The 18,893-nt window shown below is 38.1% G+C and overlaps 1 protein-coding gene across 24 annotated transcripts in view; it reads right to left on the minus strand.

Moving 5' to 3' along the window:
* Dst (dystonin) overlaps window positions 1-18,893 on the minus strand; it is a 451,671-nt gene that overhangs the window by 127,447 nt on the left and 305,331 nt on the right. For 18 of the 24 annotated variants that reach the window (XM_058575217.1, XM_046432573.2, XM_058575215.1 and 15 more), the window contains 4 exons: window positions 10,318-10,446; window positions 7,999-8,087; window positions 6,671-6,800; window positions 126-5,603 (listed from right to left, as the gene is read on the minus strand). In XM_058575217.1, the coding sequence (XP_058431200.1) occupies window positions 126-5,603; window positions 6,671-6,800; window positions 7,999-8,087; window positions 10,318-10,446 (5,826 nt within the window). Of the gene's footprint in view, window positions 1-125; window positions 5,604-6,670; window positions 6,801-7,998; window positions 8,088-10,317; window positions 10,447-10,554; window positions 13,374-13,909; window positions 16,646-18,893 lie in introns of those variants that run through there. The other 6 variants (XM_046432586.2, XM_046432585.2, XM_058575222.1 and 3 more) reach the window with 2 other exon arrangements.

Genomic DNA, 18,893 nt, shown 5'->3' on the forward strand with positions numbered 1-18,893 from the left:
AAAACAAATTTGGACATTTTGATTCAATCGCCTTTATGCAGATTTTTAAAGCAAATAAAATGTATGGGATTGTTCTCAAATGTTTCATGCAGGTACTTCCATATAAAACATAAAAATCGACTTACTTGTTCCACTGAGCTATCCCCAGAGGTCATTTCTTTTGATCCAGAAATACATTCCAAGTGGTTTGGGAAATCATTATAGAGCTGCTCAAGCTTTCTGTCTCTTGGTAATGCTGAAGCACACCCAGCAGAACTTTCCAGTCCAATTTCTTTTGTAGTTTGTATGTTAAGGGAGCAGAGATTTCCTTCTTTGTGTTTAAGATAATCAAGAACGTGTGGCTTTTCTTCCACTATCTCACAAGCAGTACCTGTTTTTGGAGTCACGATTCCCGTCTCTTCTCCTTTTTCTGAATATCCATCAGAAAGCAGCTTGCAGAAAATCTGTTCAAGTTGCAGTGGAAGTACTCTAGATGAAATCTCTCTTTTCTCTAGGTCACAATCCGTTTGAGTTAAATCTCTCATCAACTCCAAAACTCCTGTGACTTTCTGGTTCTGTTGATTTTGCTTCAGTACATTAAGGAGAAGATCAGACTTCAGATTTGCAAAACAGGAAGCATCATCTGTCTTTTCTGCTTTCAGTTCTGATGAGTTACCCATGGGGCAAACTCCATAGTTATCATCATTTTTACAGTCGCTGGGCACACTGGATGCTTCATTTACCAACTGTGATGAACTAACCCTTTTAATTAAGTTTTGAATTAAAATTTTAGCATCTGCACAAGTTGAAAGGTCTCCCACCTCTTGAGGATTCGTACGGCCTTCTTTCAAACCGCTTTTCAAGATATTCTTTATATCCTCCACAAGTAGTGGAGATAAATCAGGAATCTGAACCTCCTTTTCTTGGGGTCTTAGAGACGAGGCTTGTTCTTTTGGTGACTGTTTCTCAACTCTTTCTTTCTTATCATTAATTTCTGAGGAGTAGTAGTCAGTTTCTAAAATGTTACTAGAGTTATTATTTTTTATTCCATTCATATAGAGCTCTGACTTTACAAAATTGCTGTTTTCTTCAAGATCTTCCACATTTTTAAAAGGTAGGACTGAAAGGGTGGTATTGCTATTTTCTGGTGTGAACTGAGGAATTTGTGTTGCTCCTTCCAAGATACTTTCTTTAGTACAAAGATCATTTTGCTGAACTGTGTCATTTAGAGGCTGGTCTTCTTGGGTAGGTGTTGACTTCACTTTCATATTATTAACTTCTACCTGCATATCTTCTTTCATGGGAGGGGCAGCTATTAAGACATGGCTTGGGTTGTCTTCATTCGGTTTCAGCACATCTTCTGCTTTTATATTTTTAGCACAATGTTTTAAAGCAGTAAACAACTCAAGCTTTTTCTCAGATCCCTCAATGAATGAACCTTCCTTGAGGCTGGTATTCCCTTCAGATAAGGTCATGTGTGAAGAAATGTCATCACTGTCCACTCTGGAAACTGATGTGTCAAATATTTCTTCAAGATCCTCAAATTGAACTGGACTTTTACTAATCATTGTTTGTGCCTCCTTTGATTCATCTTTAAAAGTTATAGTTGCTTCTTTCAGGCTTCCTTTCTGATTAAGTTCTTCAGTGTTTGTGATGTACGGCAATGGAAACTGAGTCTTGTCTAGCTTGAGGTTCTCTCCTTTATTAGGTAAATGTTTGAGGTATTTATTTTCTTCTTCTGGGCCTTCTAAAAGCAGTTCTCCTTGTTCTAAACACGTTTTCTGAACTGAACTCTCATTCTCTGTTTGCATATTGCTTTTGCTGTTTTTCCCTTTAGTTGAACTTCTTCCATTTCCTTGGTGATCTCTGTCTATCACAGAGACTATGGATGACACCTGGCCTTCCGCAGGTTTTCCTGTTAACTTAGGCTCAGAACAAATGATTTTATCATAAGATGACTCACCTTTAGATGTTACAGTCTCAAGATATTGACCTCTGCCTTTCACAAAGTCTGCAGATTCTGGCCCTTGAATCAATTTGACCTCTGTGTTCACTGGACTGCTCTCAAATTCAGAAGGTGAACTGATGTTATTTTGTGAAACATCTTCAGGGCCTAAGGCTTTTTCTGATTCAGTATCTTCAGTGACAGGCAGCAATAAATCTTTAAGTGCCATCTCATGACTTGACAGATTTTCTTTGCTTTTTCCAACAGACTCAGTTATATGTTCTGGAAGGCTGCCTCTGTCAGTAACTATGTTGCCCTCACTAGCTGATTCTAGCTGTAGAACACTTACACTCTGCTGTTTTTCTAAAGAATTACAATTACGCATTTCATCCAAGAGAATCACTTTATGAATATTTTGATTTTCATCACTGTTTTCCTTTCTAGCGGTAGGACAAAACTGGCTATCTTCAGCCTTATCTTGGTACATTGGTCTTCCATTCTCATCTTCCACTTCTCCCCCTTCCTCCTCACCAAGATCATCATTACCAAGGTTGTCATCATCATCATCATCCTGATCATTACTGTCACATATATAATACCCATAACTTTCTTCACTTTGCACAGAATCTAAATGATCAGAATCAGATTCAAATTCTTGTCCAGTTACAACCTCTTGTTTTCTTCCTCTCCAACTGCCAGTGTCATCAAATTTTAATGAAGCACCAAAGCTCTCTTCCTTTCCCACGGTTTCATTATCAGTCAATGAGTCGCACTCTTCACCTTCAAGGTCATTTGTGGGTCCCCTTTCTGATACACTCACATCTAAGTCAGCAGATCTTAAATGCTTTCTGTCACCAGAATCAAATTCAGCTTTCTCAATATCTACAAGAAAATCCTGCAGACATTGCGCTTTGCCCCTCAAATTTAAGCTACCAACTAGTTCCTCCTGGGCAACCACAGAATCTTCATTCTCTTTTGGAACATCATAAAAAACTTCACCAGGAGGTGCTGTCCCATCTGTTTCCTCTTGCAGTGTATCATAGTCCTCGGGCTGCAGACAATCATGGTCATCACCTTCAAGAAGCAGAGAATCATGGTCATCATCTTCAAATAAGGGAGTGTCATAAAAGTCATCATCACTATCAGTGTCTGTTCCTGTGTCACTCTGCTGATCATCCAGCAGTGACGTTTCATAGTCACCAGCACTGGCAATTTCTTCATGCCACGGTTTACCAAGTATGTGAGGTGGGCTGGCACTATCAGGACCACCCCCTGGAGACATGGCACAGGAGTCCTCTTCCACTTCACACTCCTTTTGCTCCTCTTCAGCTTTTGGCTGAGAAGCACCAGGCAATTTTTCATTCTCCCCAGAAGTATGTGACACATATTTATCATTGTGATATTGTACTTGAGAGGTACTACCGCCAATATTCAAAGATTTTTGTTCAGAGTGCTCTTCCTGTAAACTGATATTAATAGCTGCAATTCCCAGAAACTGGTCTTGAAATTTTTCTCCCATTCTTTGATCTGATAACATGCTTTGGTCATTAAATGACAATGAAGAGGCTTCATATTTATTACCATTGCTCTCTGGGGTGTGTCCATTATTTAAATCTCCCTGACTGTGCCTCAATTTATCATGGCTTAATAAGGCACTTAGCCTGGGGGAATAGTCAAAGATAGATGCATCCTGGCTGATGTTATCCTCATTCTCCAATTCATTCAAATCACAGAGTCTACCAGTTTTTAATGTCATGATAGGATTTGTTATCAAATTACTTGCAAAGTTTTGAATGTTTTTAGAACAGCTGTTTTCATCTGCATGTTCATTTGTTGCAAGTTGACTTTGACTTTCACATTTATTAAGTATTTTTTCAGAGCCATGTCTAAACATGATAGCTTTTCCAAGTTCAGTTTGTGTTGAATACGATAAGGGATTGGGAACACATACACTGAATGAACTGTTAACTTTATTATCAATTGTTATTGTATTTGCCAGGTTGTCAGACTGGTAAGATGCACTAGTGATAACATTATTTCCCATTTCATGAAAGTCTTCATCTATGGCACACTTTCTATTTTCAGGATTCTCTTCATGTTCAGGTTCAGTGTAATGAGATTTATAAAAAGTAGCTGGTGAAGTTGCACATTCATCCTTTTCTATTCTTGGAACATTAGTAAGAACTACACCAGGAAAGCTTAAGACATCAGGACTTTCTCTTGTGGGTATGTCCTCCTCAAATTCTGCCCTGCAACCTTCTAGTAGCATACCAACTGCCTCATCCAAGTCTCCATCATATAGCAAAAGCCTCTGCCCTGTGTTGGCATCCATATAACTATTTACCATCAAGTAAGATAAAAATAATTTTTTAGTTTGTTCTGAGTTCTGAGTTGTCACTGGCTCTTCTCCATCAAAAACATCCTCTTCTTGCCTGTAATCATGAACTGTAGATGGCTGGAATTTACAGAAAGAGAGCCACCTTCTGGCATTTTTACATGTCTCTAAATCTCCTAAATCAGGCATTTTATCTGGCAGTGTTATATTCTTTAAAACTGATACTGTTTTATTATCTATGATTCCAAGCTGCTTGGCAACATCCAAACCAATGACTTGAGAACTTTCTGGAATATAAAGAGCAGCTATTTTCTGCCTGCCATTCAGTATTTTGTAGGCCAACTCATTTGTAATCAATTCTTGCTGCAAGGAGGAAGATGTAGGGAATATTTCACCAGAATGGGGCCAAATGAGTCCAACATAGCCTCGCTGAGCCTCTAGAACCAAGAGAGCACTGCTGGAAGTTATCAGATCACACTGGACTGCCTCATCTACTGTTAAGCGTTTAGCGGGATTAGAATGGATGATTCCACCTGTTTGAACCTGATAGGTGAGAATACTGTGGGCAGTGTCTCTGTCAAGCACCCCTTCTGCCATGGCTTCTTCAACAGTCAGTTTTTGACCAGAGTTACAATTGACTAGACCACCAGACAGAAGCTGAGCACCCAATAACCTAAACATGGTCTCACGGTCTATGAGACCTTCATGAGCAGCTCTTAAAATGCTTATGCTTCTTCCACATTTTAACGTTATTCTGCCCCCTTCTTGTGGTCTCACAGGTAGAAACCACATCCCAGTACTTTCCTGTAAAACACTTCTTTGTACCATATCTACTAAAGACACCTTCTCAGAGGTGCAGGGGTCAATTAGGTCCCTGCACATATTTTGCCTTTCTAGAACTTTAGAAAATAATGTTGAGGAAACCAAGTTCTGCTGGAATGCTTTGTGTAGGGTCAACTGTTCTCCCGTAGCTGGAACAACCAGAAAGCCTGTGGAAAGCAGTATCTCAAGAATTTTGACAGCCATGGATTCTGATATCACGCCTTGAGCAAGAGCATCCAGCACAGGAATTGTGGTAGATGGCACAGCAGAAATCAGCTCCTTAGCTTTATTTAGCTCTTTGAGTTGGCACAAAATTTGTTCATCAATAAGGCCTTGTCTTTCGGCATCTTTGAGGTCAAAGCACTTTTTCAACTCTGGTGAAATTAGACCAGAAATCATCAGCTGTGTCTCAAGCAACCTGACTCCTGTGTCATAGTCAATGAGGCCTCTTAAAACTGCCTGAAAGACTGAAAGGACTTCTCCAGTTGTCTGATCAACGGTGCCTGCAATCACTTTATCCAGCTGAAAGGTAAAGTAAAAAAATCACAGGTCAGTCTGTTATATAACAGCAGGGAGAGTTTCATGCAACTTAGTTTTGTTTTTTTGTTTTGTTTTGTTTTGTTTTAAATAATACACTTCATCAAAATATCCTCTACTTACCAAGGCGCAGCAATTCTGTGAATGTTAGGCAGCTCAAATGCACAAGTGATCTATGTCAGTGATCTATTCAACAGCACAGGATGTGATAAAAGCTTTAAAAACAACATGCATCTGTGAATTGAAAACTTGATATTGTGTACATTAACAAGGTTAGTGAGGACACAACAGAGTAGATGGTGACAGAGAGAAAATAGAACACGTACCTAGAAGGCCAATCATGCTTTCTGCATTTGGGTGAGATTAGAGTCTAGTGATATGAAACAGCATCAAACCCCATGCTATTCATGTTTACAGCATACAGGTTTCTTCAAAGACAGTAAAAAACTAAGGAACCATAAAAATTGTTACATACCTCCCAAAATGTGACAAATTATGTGGAAAGTTGTTTCCAGGAGTAACAGAATTAAATATAAAAATAACTTTTTTGAATATTAAATATTGGGCATGCTAACAGTCAAGTTTAAAAAATTAAGAACCAGCCAAATATTAAGCAATTCCTGCTAGATTTTATAAAGGTGCTAGAGCATCCTCACAGTAATGTATGACCTTAGATTATTCAAATAAATCTCATGGGTATCTCTGAAAATCAAACTCCAAAGCCCTTTAGAGATGACCCATAGGATCTTCCTTAACATCACATTTTATAATAAAATACCTAATATGGCAATAGAAGAATGAATTTTAAAGAGAAGAGTTAGAAAAATGAATGAGTCTTTTCTTTCATCATGCAAGGCAGAGATTAAGATGTCATGGAAACTGATGATCAGCATGAGTAAGACTGTATTTAATAATGCCAAAATCTCCAAACACATAAATAAACCCATTCATAGTTTACCCACATACAAATGCATTTATTATTGACATCTATTTCCACAGTCATGCAATTAAAATAGGCTTCTTGAAACAGACTCATGGTTAATAAGTATTACCTTCTCTTCTACCTTTGTATCGCATGAGGTTTGTGATTCTTGTTTCAGAGATCCACTGAATAGTAAATTATAACCTTCTTGAAGAGTTTTGACTTGTTTTTCCAATTCATTTCTTTCTTCTTCTGTCATTCTAAAATAGAAAGTAAGAAAAGAGTAATGCTAACTTTCAAGCATAAAAATTATGTACTAGGCTCAATATCATTGTCACATGTCTTAAAATATAGCCCCACATACACATTTCTCAGCCCTTGGTCCAACTGCATGTGAAATTTAGGATGGTAAAAACATCTAGACGTCTCCCCTTATTTGAGAAAGGCATTGAAGGAAAGTGTGTGAACTGATGTTTCAGCATGCCCCCAATATACAAACTTCCAGAATAACTGCTGTTATTTGAGAAGGAAAACATACTGTTCTTAGCTCCAACAAGGAAAGGGGACAGTATGGTGCCATTTCTCAAGATGAAACTTGCTTAAACTGAAGAATAAATAAACAGGGAATTTACAAGGACATTAACTTGATTCTCTAAGATGCAATATGAAGTCCTTCTGGAATAATCTTAAAGAGGGTATCTAAAAGGGCTTTAAGACAAGTGTGGATTCCTTTCCTGAGTGATTAGTTGAAATATATGAAGTACCTTGTTGCAAAATGCAGGACCAAAACATGAAAATAGCAAAGGAAACAAAAAACATACCAACACATGTTTTCCAAAAGGTGAAAGTTATCAGATCACACTGGACTGCCTCATCTACTGTTAAGCGTTTAGCAGGATTAGAGTGGATGATTCCACCTGTTTGAGGTCTCAGAAAATGCTACCTAGAACTAAGACTTGACTTGGAGTTTCAGCTCTATTTCCGACTAGCTACTAACCATTAGTCTATCTGGCTTATTTTCTTATCAATAATATATGGGAATAACAGGTAAATTTCTGAGCTGTGGTAAAGATAGAAGTAACAATGAACTATATTGCTAATTTTATACTCTATGTGATATGAAGTAAACTCTAATTCATTTGAATTCCATTTTTAAAATCACGATTAAAACTTACCAACTTCTTTTTTGTTCAACATTTGATTGATTGATTTAGCTATTGTGGACTGAACCCAGGTATGCTTTGCCACTGAGCTACATCCCCAGCCCCTTTTATTTTTTATTTTCAGACAGGGTTTTACTAAATTACCAAGGTTGACTTCTAACTTGCAATCCCCCTGCCTCAGCAACCCAAGTAACTGGAATTACAGGTGTGAATGACTGTGCCTGGCTTATTTTGCTAAACATTTTAAAGATCATGTCCCTCCTCTGAATAAAAGTGCTAATGAAAAGCAACATACTTGTCTCCATGTTTAGCCAGAAAGAGCTGCATGGTTTGAAGTGCTTCAGATAGCTGTTCTTTCTTGGCTGATATTTCCTCACTGGAAATCTGTAAGGCAAAGAAGGCATATTCAAACACACCCCTCTAAAAGACCACACAATAGTAATGTTAAAAAAACTAATCAAGTTTCAATTAAGATCCAAGTGACGGATCTACATTCTGGGTGACCCAAGTCCATAACAAATCAGTTTCTAAGTATCTGTAGGCCTGGGTAAGAAGAGTACTTTAATTTAGAATGCTTAATTAAGGAAAGTGCTTTTCTCTATCCTCAGTGCTATCATGTTCATGAGGTAACATATTTCCTATATCTGTCTAGCTCAAAGATGAATAAAGGTAGCTATAACACTGAGGTGGTCAGAGGTTCACTGGCCCAATGTTATTCTCATACATCATGGTTCTCAGAAGGATTTGTAAATGTGGAACACCACCTCCAGAGTTTCTTTCCCCAACCTCTTAAATACAAGGTTCCCTTTGGAAAAAAAATATGGTAAAAGTATTATTCAGTATGTCTGCAGATCAAGATTAAATATTCTGATGCAAAGGACCTCTCTTATTAAAAGTCACCCGTGGCAGTCAGAGAAGTAAAACTGATCTGTTTGGCAAAAAGCAAGAAGTTGGAACACTGACTTCTAATCCCTCAGTATATCACTTTTGAATATATTCCAGCAATTGTCATACTTTTAAATGAGTAAAAATGTGAATAAATGATAGGCCCATGAAAGATATATTCACCTTTGACCCTGTGTATCCTATTAGAGTCAATTTTTCATGGTTATAAATAATCATGAGGCCATATGGAATTCTGGCAGACACACTTACCACATACATCAAATTACTTAAATTTCCTTTAATGAAAAGACCATCAAGTGTTCTTAGAGAGTTATAAATAAGGCTGTGATCTACATTAAAATGTATCTGTCTCCCTTATGTACATTAGAACTGACTTAGTAATGTTTTGGAGAATCTGAAACTACAGAATGTTAAAATGATTCATGTTTCTGTAAAGAAACCTATTCTGCTGAGGAATCTTTTGCTAAGGCTTATGTGCCTATTTTCATTATCTTCCTATTTTTGAGAAGAGAGAAAAAGGGGAAATATGATAAATATTTACATTAAATTATCCTAAAACTCTTGGTTTAAAACACCAAATGTAAATGCTTCTCAATATCTCATCTCTTCCATGCTACATAATACATACCATGCAAGACTGAGCTAAAACAGCTTTATTTCAACTGAATGATATTTCAAGTGAACGTGAGTCAATGAACTTCCCTAAGAGTGAATCCCAGATAAGGTATTCCTGCCCTTACATCATGGGCAAAATTAAACAAGACACTGATGTCTTTCATTATAATAATATCAACAGTGTCTGTTTCAATGATTACAAGTGAGTACTGTGGCAGAGCTGGGCGATACACTACATATCAAGGTTAAATGATAGTCCTGGATATTTCCAAATGTCAGATAGGCATAGGAGGGCAATGGTGACAAAAGTATTACTCAAAGAAAAAAATTTCCACTTATCTTAATGGAAATTTACTTTTTGAAAATGTAGCAGCAATTCCCACCATGAGTAGCAACACTAGTAGAATCTGCTCCTTAATTACCAATGTCCTAAGGGCTTCAGGTGGTACAGTTCAAGAGGCATCATGGAGCACTGGCATCTCAAGTAATGGGGGTTCAGAAGATAGCTCATGCACCCAAATAATTCACTTGGTTAAAAGAAAGAAGCTAAAGTTTCCAGTGGTGGACTGTGGATACTTCCTTATGAAATAGAAATGACCCAGAAAAGCACAACTAAGGTTACTACTCAAAAATGTTAATATCCTACTTCATATTTTCACTGTTCTTGAACTTATTATGTTTATGTCTGGAAGAACAAGACTGCAACTGCATATCTTTATGGTATGGAGTGTATGGATCACTCTGGACACAAAACAGGACAACTCTGCTCTTCATCAGTTCTCATTGCAGTTCTTGGGAAGCAGATCTAAACATTTAGGAAGAACAGGGCAACCTATTTTACTAATAGCAAAACCTAGTTTACTAATAGCAAAGTCAATATATAGTTCAGGCTTTCAAATCAGACATCACCTTCTGCCACATTCTAACTGTGATTCCTTGGGCAGTTATCTAACCTCTCTCTTCTTATGATTGCTTTCCAATAAAAACTGGGTGTCAGTAAGGTAAAGAATTAGATACTGTGCAAGATGGGCTATATCATCAGCTCAGTAAGTTCTACCCACAATTATTTTCAAGCCAGGACCTCTGTGAATACCTTTTGCTTAGAGAAGGGAGATTTTCCAGCCTTCTCTCCATCTCTCAATGTCTTGTTGATATTTGATACCCATTTCTGTAATTCTTTGGCTTTTTCGACATGCTCTTTCTTTTCTTCTTCCAGTGACTTCTGACAGATGTGAGTGGTTAAAAATAAAATTACATTCCAGTAAATGACTGCACTATTAAACTAACCTATCCACCAAAATCAAGAATGTAAAAACATTTGCTCATCACACACAGGTTACTCATTTTATTCATTCACTTAACTATATTGCATAGCAGATGTACTTCCAAAATGTTTACAGTAGCAAAGAAAGCTGTGACAAACATTTTTTAATTATTGGTCTATCCTCCCAGCTGCTACATCAATACAAAAACAAACAAACAAACAAACAAAAAACCTTTATTTCATGAGGCACTAGAAGATTTTTGCTTTGCTGCCTTTGCATTAGCATTACAATCTCAATCTCCTTAACAGAAAGGTATCCAACAATGGAAAGCTGAAAGGATTAAGAATCTATATTTAAAGATGAAAGATGAGAAATATATAGAATGCGGAAAATCCTTCCCACTCCTCTGACAATACATTCATAATGTTAGCTTTTAATTCCAAAATCTCAACTAGGAATGAGAGATAATGGGGAATGTTTTAATATGGAAAGGTTACTACAAGCAAGAAAACACAAATTTTTTTCTTTTTCCAAAGCAATCTTACACACTGCAGCCTCAATGGGGGAGGAAATGAATTTCCATCTCTTAAGATTCCGTGGTGCTTGGTCAAGTGCTTTCAGGGAATGCAATGTGTCAGTAAATGGGAATGTGAACACCAGGCCAGTGTGAAGAAATGCTGCTGTGAACATGGTAAGTGCATCACATGTAGCCCATATTCTAGGCAAAATGCATTTATTTTAGTGTGGGTAAGATTCAAAAAGCTATTCTCAAGCTAAATGGAACCATTTTAAGAGCACTAAATCTTTGGTTACATTCAGTTGAAAAATTATTGTCTAAGTAGTGAACTATTTCCGGCCTTCAAGAAATAAGCAGTGGTCAGTTTCACAGTTCCTAGATTGCATATGTAGTCAATACCATGCTGTAAATAGGTGGTACAAGCCCACCAGCATTGCCCCTTGCATAAAGTTTTTTAAACATGTCCTATTACGAAGAGTAATAGAGGCTGGAAATTCCTGTCATCAAAGGTTCAGACACTTCTAAGAGTTTAAGTCCTGTGTGGAAATCAAAATCAGCTTTTTCTAAGGCTTCTTTATAATTCAGCTTTCTTTTGGTCCGGGGACATATTATATTCCGGTTATATGATTTTTGATCTTTGAGTCTTGTGGCAATGAGGACATCTATGATACCTACTTGGAGAGCCTCTTCTATGGATAACCGAGAGTGAACCTGAGGCTCCATCAAGCCCCCTGTCAAGTACTGAAATTCCAGACATCGGATTCCCATTTCCTTACTTATGATATTTGCATTCACAGCTTCTGCCACTGACATTGCTTTGTTGGTGACGGGATGGCTAATCCCTGTGATAACTAACTCACACTGTCTTAGCTGCTGGGCAAAGCCCTCATCCACTAGGCCTCTATGCAAAGCTTCAGCCACCCTGTACTTTTTGCCAGTTAGGGGATCAATTATCCCGCCTGTGCTGACCTGGGCTTCAAGGCATCGGAGGGCAGTGGTCCGATCAACCAAATTTCTCCTGGAGGCCTTTAGTAAAGAGATCCTTTCCCCACTAGCAGTCAGCCAATAGCCTGCGATAGGACTATGCATATCCTTCTTGTGAACTAACCGGTTCAGCAAAGAATCAGCAAATTCTGTAAGTGTGATGAGGCCTTCCTGATATTTTTTGAGCAAGGCTTTGTCAATTGTTCCCTGCTCTATAGCCTCACTGATATTGAACTGTAATCCTGTTTTAGTGTCAATCAGCATTTGTGAAGGATGCCCATAGGACTCAAAAAATGTGGCTTCCTTCCACTGATACTGCTGTCCTGACAGTTCAAGATAAACACTTTTGTCAATAAGATTTCTCTGGAAAGCTTCATATGCAGTCAGTTCTGCTCCTGTTTTAACATCTATCACAGAAATTTTGTGAGTTTTCTCTACATTGAGATTAGAAATGTCCCTCTCCCCAAATGGCAACAGAAAGCACTGGCAATCAACATCGAACACACACATTCGCAGTAATTCTGAGTAATACAGAGCTTGCTTGTTATTGGGATTAGGAAAAACCCTTGTGTTGCTGGATGGCTCATGTAAAAATTGTAAGATGGCATTATTTAATAGTCCCAGCTGCAGAGCAATTTCTGGAGGAACACGAATGCCTCTCACGGGGTCAATGACACCCCCACTGGCAATCTGGGCCTCTAAAATATGTTTACCTTTTTGTCTATCAAGCATTCTATTTTCCATAGCTTGAAACACTGACAATGTCTTAGAAGAGTATGGATATCCAAGGACTGCCTTCTCTGCCTCAAGGAGCCTAATTCTGAATTCAGGATCAACAACCCCTTTGAGCACAGCATCTTCAACAGAATATGTCTGACCTGAAATGGGATCAATGATAAAACCTGTTGCAGCCTGAGCTTCTAAAAAGGCTAACGCCATCATTTTGTCTATTATGATTTTCTTGGCTGCTGAGGAAAATGAAATCTTTTCTTTTGTAGATTCTAAATAAAGGCCAGCAATTGAGTTAGCTTTCGTCAAAAACTTGCTAAGAGTTTTCTGAACTTCTTCAACAGTCTTCAGACCAAGTCGGAGCTGTTCAACTGTTCTCATGTCCAGAAGCTTAGCTTCAACCAACTGCCTGGCAGTCAGGATATCCCTGAGACCTTGGAATTTAAATTCATCATCCCTAACTGAACAGGCCAGGTCACTATTGACATTCTGGGAAGTCTCTGGTTCTAAGCCTTTCTGCAGGAAATCTCTCTTGAGTCCATCTGACCCTCTGCATCCTTCCAGCATCCATTCTTTAGCACTGGGAGCTGAGTTCTGTTCTTGTTTTAATGTTGTGACTTCTGTATGCACAGCATACTGCTTGTCCTTAGCTATCTGCAACAGGAATTTTTAAGATGTTAAAAGTCACCTAAAGAACTTGATGTTACTTACCCATTCTCAATCAAAATATAATTACAAAGATAAGTGAAGGAAAAAATTTCAAAACAAGGGGGGGTGGTTTCAGGAATAAGTAATATTATTTTAAGAGCCTGAAGTTTACTTTAGATGACAATGATAGTAAAAATGCATGTTGCACTGAGAAAAAATGTGACCACAGAATATGGCCAAGGTTAACGTTAACAGCCTGGTTCTTCTGGCTTGTTTTTATAGTCACATTTTTTGAAATACATTCCCACAGACATACCAGTATACTCATTATGTCTGTGTGCTTAATGTCAAACATTCGCAAATTAAAAAATCTAACTTACTAGATTCAGGTAAATCACTAGAAAAATTACAGCGTTACTTTCCTCTCAGAAATACAAAGCCAAACACATTCAAAATTGCTAAAAAACTTAGTCTAGGAGAGAAAAGAAATAGAAGAAACTTGACATTAGGTAGCTGATAAGGTCTCAGAACACAGAGTATACCTCTAAGGGTGTCAAGAGCTTCACCAACTCCATTTCACATTTGCCATCCTGACACCTGGCAGGTGCTCGGCAACTGTGCAGGGCTTGATCTCTTATCTTCTCTATTTCTGATAGCTTTGTAATAGGGTTTTTCTCATCAAAAGTTATCTGTAATTCAGTGCTTGTTTGAGAAAAATACTCAGAATAACACTGCTGGCTTTTCTCTCTCTCGATTGGAGCCCCTGGAGGCCGGAACTGGACTTCTTTGGGCATTTGCTCAACAACCCGATGCTGCCATTTCTCTTCTACCTGCTGTGGTTCTTGAGTCCATCTCAACAGAGGCGGTCTGGCTGTTGAGTGAAGGTGCCCAGTGGTCCTAGAGGGGAACTCTGGAGAGTGTTGACACTCCTTCACTGTCAGCTCAAATTCTGGCGTGAAGGTGCAGTTGTTGGCTGCGTTCTTTTTCTGGATTTCACACTGGAGCAAAACTAACTGGTGTTCATGCTCCTTTATCTGCTGATCCATTTTTTGCTTCAGGTTTTCAACTTCACGTTTCTGGGTCATCAGCTCGTCCTCAAGTTTCCGACATTTTTGGTAGTGGTTTGCTTCCATGTGCTGCCCTTGCTGCATTTGCTCACGGTACCGCTGGAGCTGCCTTTCAAGCTCTTTAATATTTGTTTCACAAAGCTTGGCGTTCTCTTGAGCTCTGCAGTTTTCCCGCTGAAGAGATGCGAAGTCAAGCTTAATGCCTGAAATATCATTTTCAGTAATGACCTTGGACTCCATTAATTTTTCCATCTTTTTCCGAAACTCCTCTGCTGAACGTTTGAATTTATCAGACTCTTCCTGAAACAGAACCATCTTTCTATGGGTCATCTGCTCTTCTATGGTCTTTAAGTGCAGTTCATCTTGTACCTTTTTCAATCTATTATTTAACTCTTGCACCTGAGCCTGTTGAAACTGAACTTTCTGTTCCCCCCTCCGTTTTTCCTCTTTGGAAGCGTTCAGCTCAGCGTTCAAATTTCTAACCTCTTTCTCAGTGTTCTGGATGATAATGTTCTGTTGGTCACACTTTTGCTTGAATTCACTTACTAAGTTTTGACTCTTGGCCAGGTCTTCTTCTAGGCTTTTAATTTTTCTCTGGAAATCCTGTTCTGTTTTTGTCTGTTTATGCAAGTGCTCATTTGTGTTTCGTAACTGATCTTTAAAACCATCTGCCTGAATTTTCAGTGCTTCACATCTTTGCTGGATAGCTTGTTTCTCTAAAACTATATTCTTTGATTCTGCCTGAATTCTCTGCATCATTAATTTGGTTTCATTATTCTGCCTAGTAAGCTCGTCGACTTTTTGTTTTAGCATTTCTGCACATTCATTACTCTTTTCCAATTCTTTGTTGAGCTTTTGGATCTTATCATTATTTTCTTTCTCAGCTTTAATATTCTGAAGCAACTGCTCATGGCTTTTCTCAAACTGTTCTTTTAGATGATCTGATCTTCTCTGGCAGAGGCGTCCTCTTTCATTTGACAATTCCTTCTCATCCTGGAAAGAATGAACCTGGGAATTTAAATGCTGAATATTCCTCTCTGCTAACGTGTGCGCCCTGGTAATTCTGTCTACTTCTCTTTGTAGTTTCCCTTTTTCATGATGGAGAGATTCTAATTCTAATTGATAACTGTGCTTTATTTTCTTGAGATCATTGGCTTCTTGCATGACTTCTTCAGCCTTACCTGTGGTTTGGTTCAACTGCCTACTAAGTTCTCTGAGTTGCTGAGAATACCCTTCCTCTACCTGGTCCTTCCTCTCCAGCTCTAGCTTAAGGCATTGTAGTGTGTTATTTGTTTCATCCAGTTTATCTTTCAGCAAGCGAGCCTTTTCCTCAGATGAGGTTTTTTCAAGCTGGAGGGCGTTAAGCTCATACTTCAGCTCCCGCATGTCTTTTTCAGCCTTTCTGTTGGCGATGGTTAGTTCATCTACCTGCTGTCTGAGTTCCTCAGCTTTCTGTTTGTCATTCTCTTTCTGAATACCCACTCCTGCCCTGCACGATGTAGCCTGTGTGATCGCACAAGCAGGCAAAGCATTTTCTCTACATGAATACTGAATTTCAGTTATTTTTCTTCTAGCTTCCAATTCAATTTTTTGCTTTTCCTTCAACTGTTTCTCTGCCACCTGTTTTTGAAATGCAAGGTCTTTTTCCATCTGCTTTACCAGCCTCAAGAGTTCTTCCTCGCTGTCTTTCTTTCTTCTTAATTCTTCCATCAATTTATTTTTTTGCTGCTCCAAATCATTAAGACTCAAGTCTTTCCTTTTCAGATGATCCTCCAGGGTTCTTCTTGTAAAGGTGTTCTCCTCTAACTGATTCTGAAAATTCAGGAGGTTTTCTTCCACAGCTGCTCTTTTGGCCTCGGCCTCTAAGGTAAGCTGCCTCACCCGCTCCAGTTCCCGCTGTGCGGCTTCCTTCTCCCTCACAATGGTCTCCAGTTCCCGGCGGTACTGCTTGGCCTCACTTTCAGCCCTTATCTTCTGCAAGGCTATGTCTTCTACATTTCTCTGCTGCTTTCTCAACTCATTTTCTGCAGCCTGCTTGACCTTCGGAAGTTCTTCCTCCACTCGGGACTTTTGCTTCTGCAGTTCCACTACCATTTTTTCCAGTTCACCAATCTTTCCTGTGAGCTTGCTATTCTCCATCATTGTTGCCTTCTGACGCTGAAGCAGATCTGAGTATGCCCCATGTTCAGAAGTCTCCTTGCACCTTTTCATCTATAAGACACATTTTTGAAAGTGTCACAGCCGTTCTATTCAAATTTACTTCATGACACGTGGAGCAACGTGCCTAAAAGTACTTACAAAACCAAGAGAACCTAAACATGGCACAAGCAGCATCACCACCACCACAGCACCACCTTCTTCAGAGAGGAAGCATCAGAGGTCAGCAGGAGTGGACAGAAAATCCTCCAGGATGGGTGTCCTGGAGAATCTTTTTTTGTCCCACAGGAATAATTTCATTTTAAAAATTAGGTAGCTCAGGGATTTATACCAAGAAAGGACCTTACAAAACATCTAGCATGACCTTTTTTTAAAAAAAAAAAAATGAAGGGGAAATACGAGGTTTAATAATTTTGCAAACTCACACAATGGATAAGTGACAAAGTAGGAACTAAAACTCTCGCAATGGTGCCCTTATAATTCTTGTACACAACTTAGTGCTAGGAGTCAGGAAAAACATACATCATATTGGAACCAAATAACATTAGCTAGCCCAGTGGGAACTTAAAATGATATTTACTTTCCCATGTTTCATGGTTAAAGAAACAAAACACACAAGTTGAGAACAGAAAGCCAAATTCAGAAATAATACTTAACATGAGGAAGAAAGAAAGTTACATAAAAACTTTATCCCTAAATTCCTTATGTGATTATACTTGCCTGTGATGACAACTATAGAAATTGGAATTGTTAATGCAAAGGCAGCTCTTGTCCCTGATGACTTTAAAGATGTGCTTCATATACTCACAGATTTGGATGGTTTTGTTAATAACAGCCTCATATGAATCCACCTTTGACAAGTACCCAGTAATTAAAAAATAAATTTGTTAAACATCAATACTCTTAAAAATATACTAAGAGGTTCAGCTCCAATTTATTAAATAAAATGTAAGAAAAACATTTTACTCTACTGATTAGAGAAACAGTCTCAGCTGGGAGGAGTCCACTTCACATTGACATCAGAACTAGGTAACCAGGATTAGTTTAGAATGACAATTTAATTTCTCTTTATTAATATCATAATGCTATTCGTTTTGAATCAATTTGACATCACTATAATTAGAAACAACTTAAATGAAAGTAGTGAAATTGCTTTAGATAGCAGACTTGTTTTCATTGAGATACTCAGATGAATTTCAAGAATTTAATTTACATTATGGACCATGCATCTCATTTTGCTTTCTTGAATTTCTTGATCACCAATAATTTTCATGAGAATTTCAGTTATTTCCTTCCCCATCTAAATGTAGTTTTTTAATAAGAGTTCACATAGAAATAAATCTCATCACAAACTGCTATGCTCAACACTCTATTTTCTTTCTTCTGGTACTAGGATCAACTGTGGTGACACTAAAACACTCTATGTATTTAAAATATTAAGGTTTCAATATTTTCAAAAATAATTTCAAAGAGGGTCTTTTCCATATGCTTATCAAACCTTCTTTAAAACTCAACTATTATTAAGAAGTTCAAAGCTCATATTCTGTTTCCTTTAGGAAAAAGCTTGATGGGCCCTCCATACCTTAATTAGAGTCATCCTGGTGATTTGTTAATAAATCTCACATTATCTCAGAACTCTGATTTTCTTGGCAAATGCTAGCTACAAAGAGTACTTGAAATAATTTAGACCACATGCTGATTTGCCTTTTTGTAGATCCTGAACTTATTTGCATAAAAATAACATTTTCTCTACATGTTCCCCTCACAATGTGATTAATACCTAAGAGTTTGCTCTCAAATTAGATGGAAAAAAAAATCTCTTTATCATAGCTAATAGCCATTACAGATACTCCACAACATTTCTCTAATTTGGCATTACCTCTGAAATTACCTGGCACCTACCTTTGATTTTATGCTTATTATGAAAAATTCTGCTTTCAGACCAAGGTTTCTCAAGATCTTCAAAACTTCAAACATACTCTTTTGAACCTAAAATTTGAGCTAAATATCTTTTTTTTCCTTTTTTTTTTTTTGCGGGGGGGAGTAGTTACTGGGGATTGAACTCAGGGGCACTCAACCACTGAGCCACATCCCCATCCCTATCTTGCATTTTATTTAGAGACAGGGTCTCACTGAGTTGCTTAGCACCTCAGTTTTGCTGAAGCTGGCTTTGAACTTGCCATCCTCCTATCTCAGCCTCCCAAGCCACTGAGATTACAGGCATGTACCACCATGCCCGACTTAAATATCTTTTATAGGACAATCTATTAATGTGATCCTCAAATGGTGAGGGTTTTGTAAG

The sequence above is a fragment of the Marmota monax genome, unplaced genomic scaffold (genome assembly GCF_021218885.2).
Source record: "Marmota monax isolate L192 unplaced genomic scaffold, Marmota_monax_Labrador192_F-V1.1 WCK01_AAM20220418_F8-fsc00116, whole genome shotgun sequence".
Lineage (NCBI taxonomy): Eukaryota > Metazoa > Chordata > Mammalia > Rodentia > Sciuridae > Marmota > Marmota monax.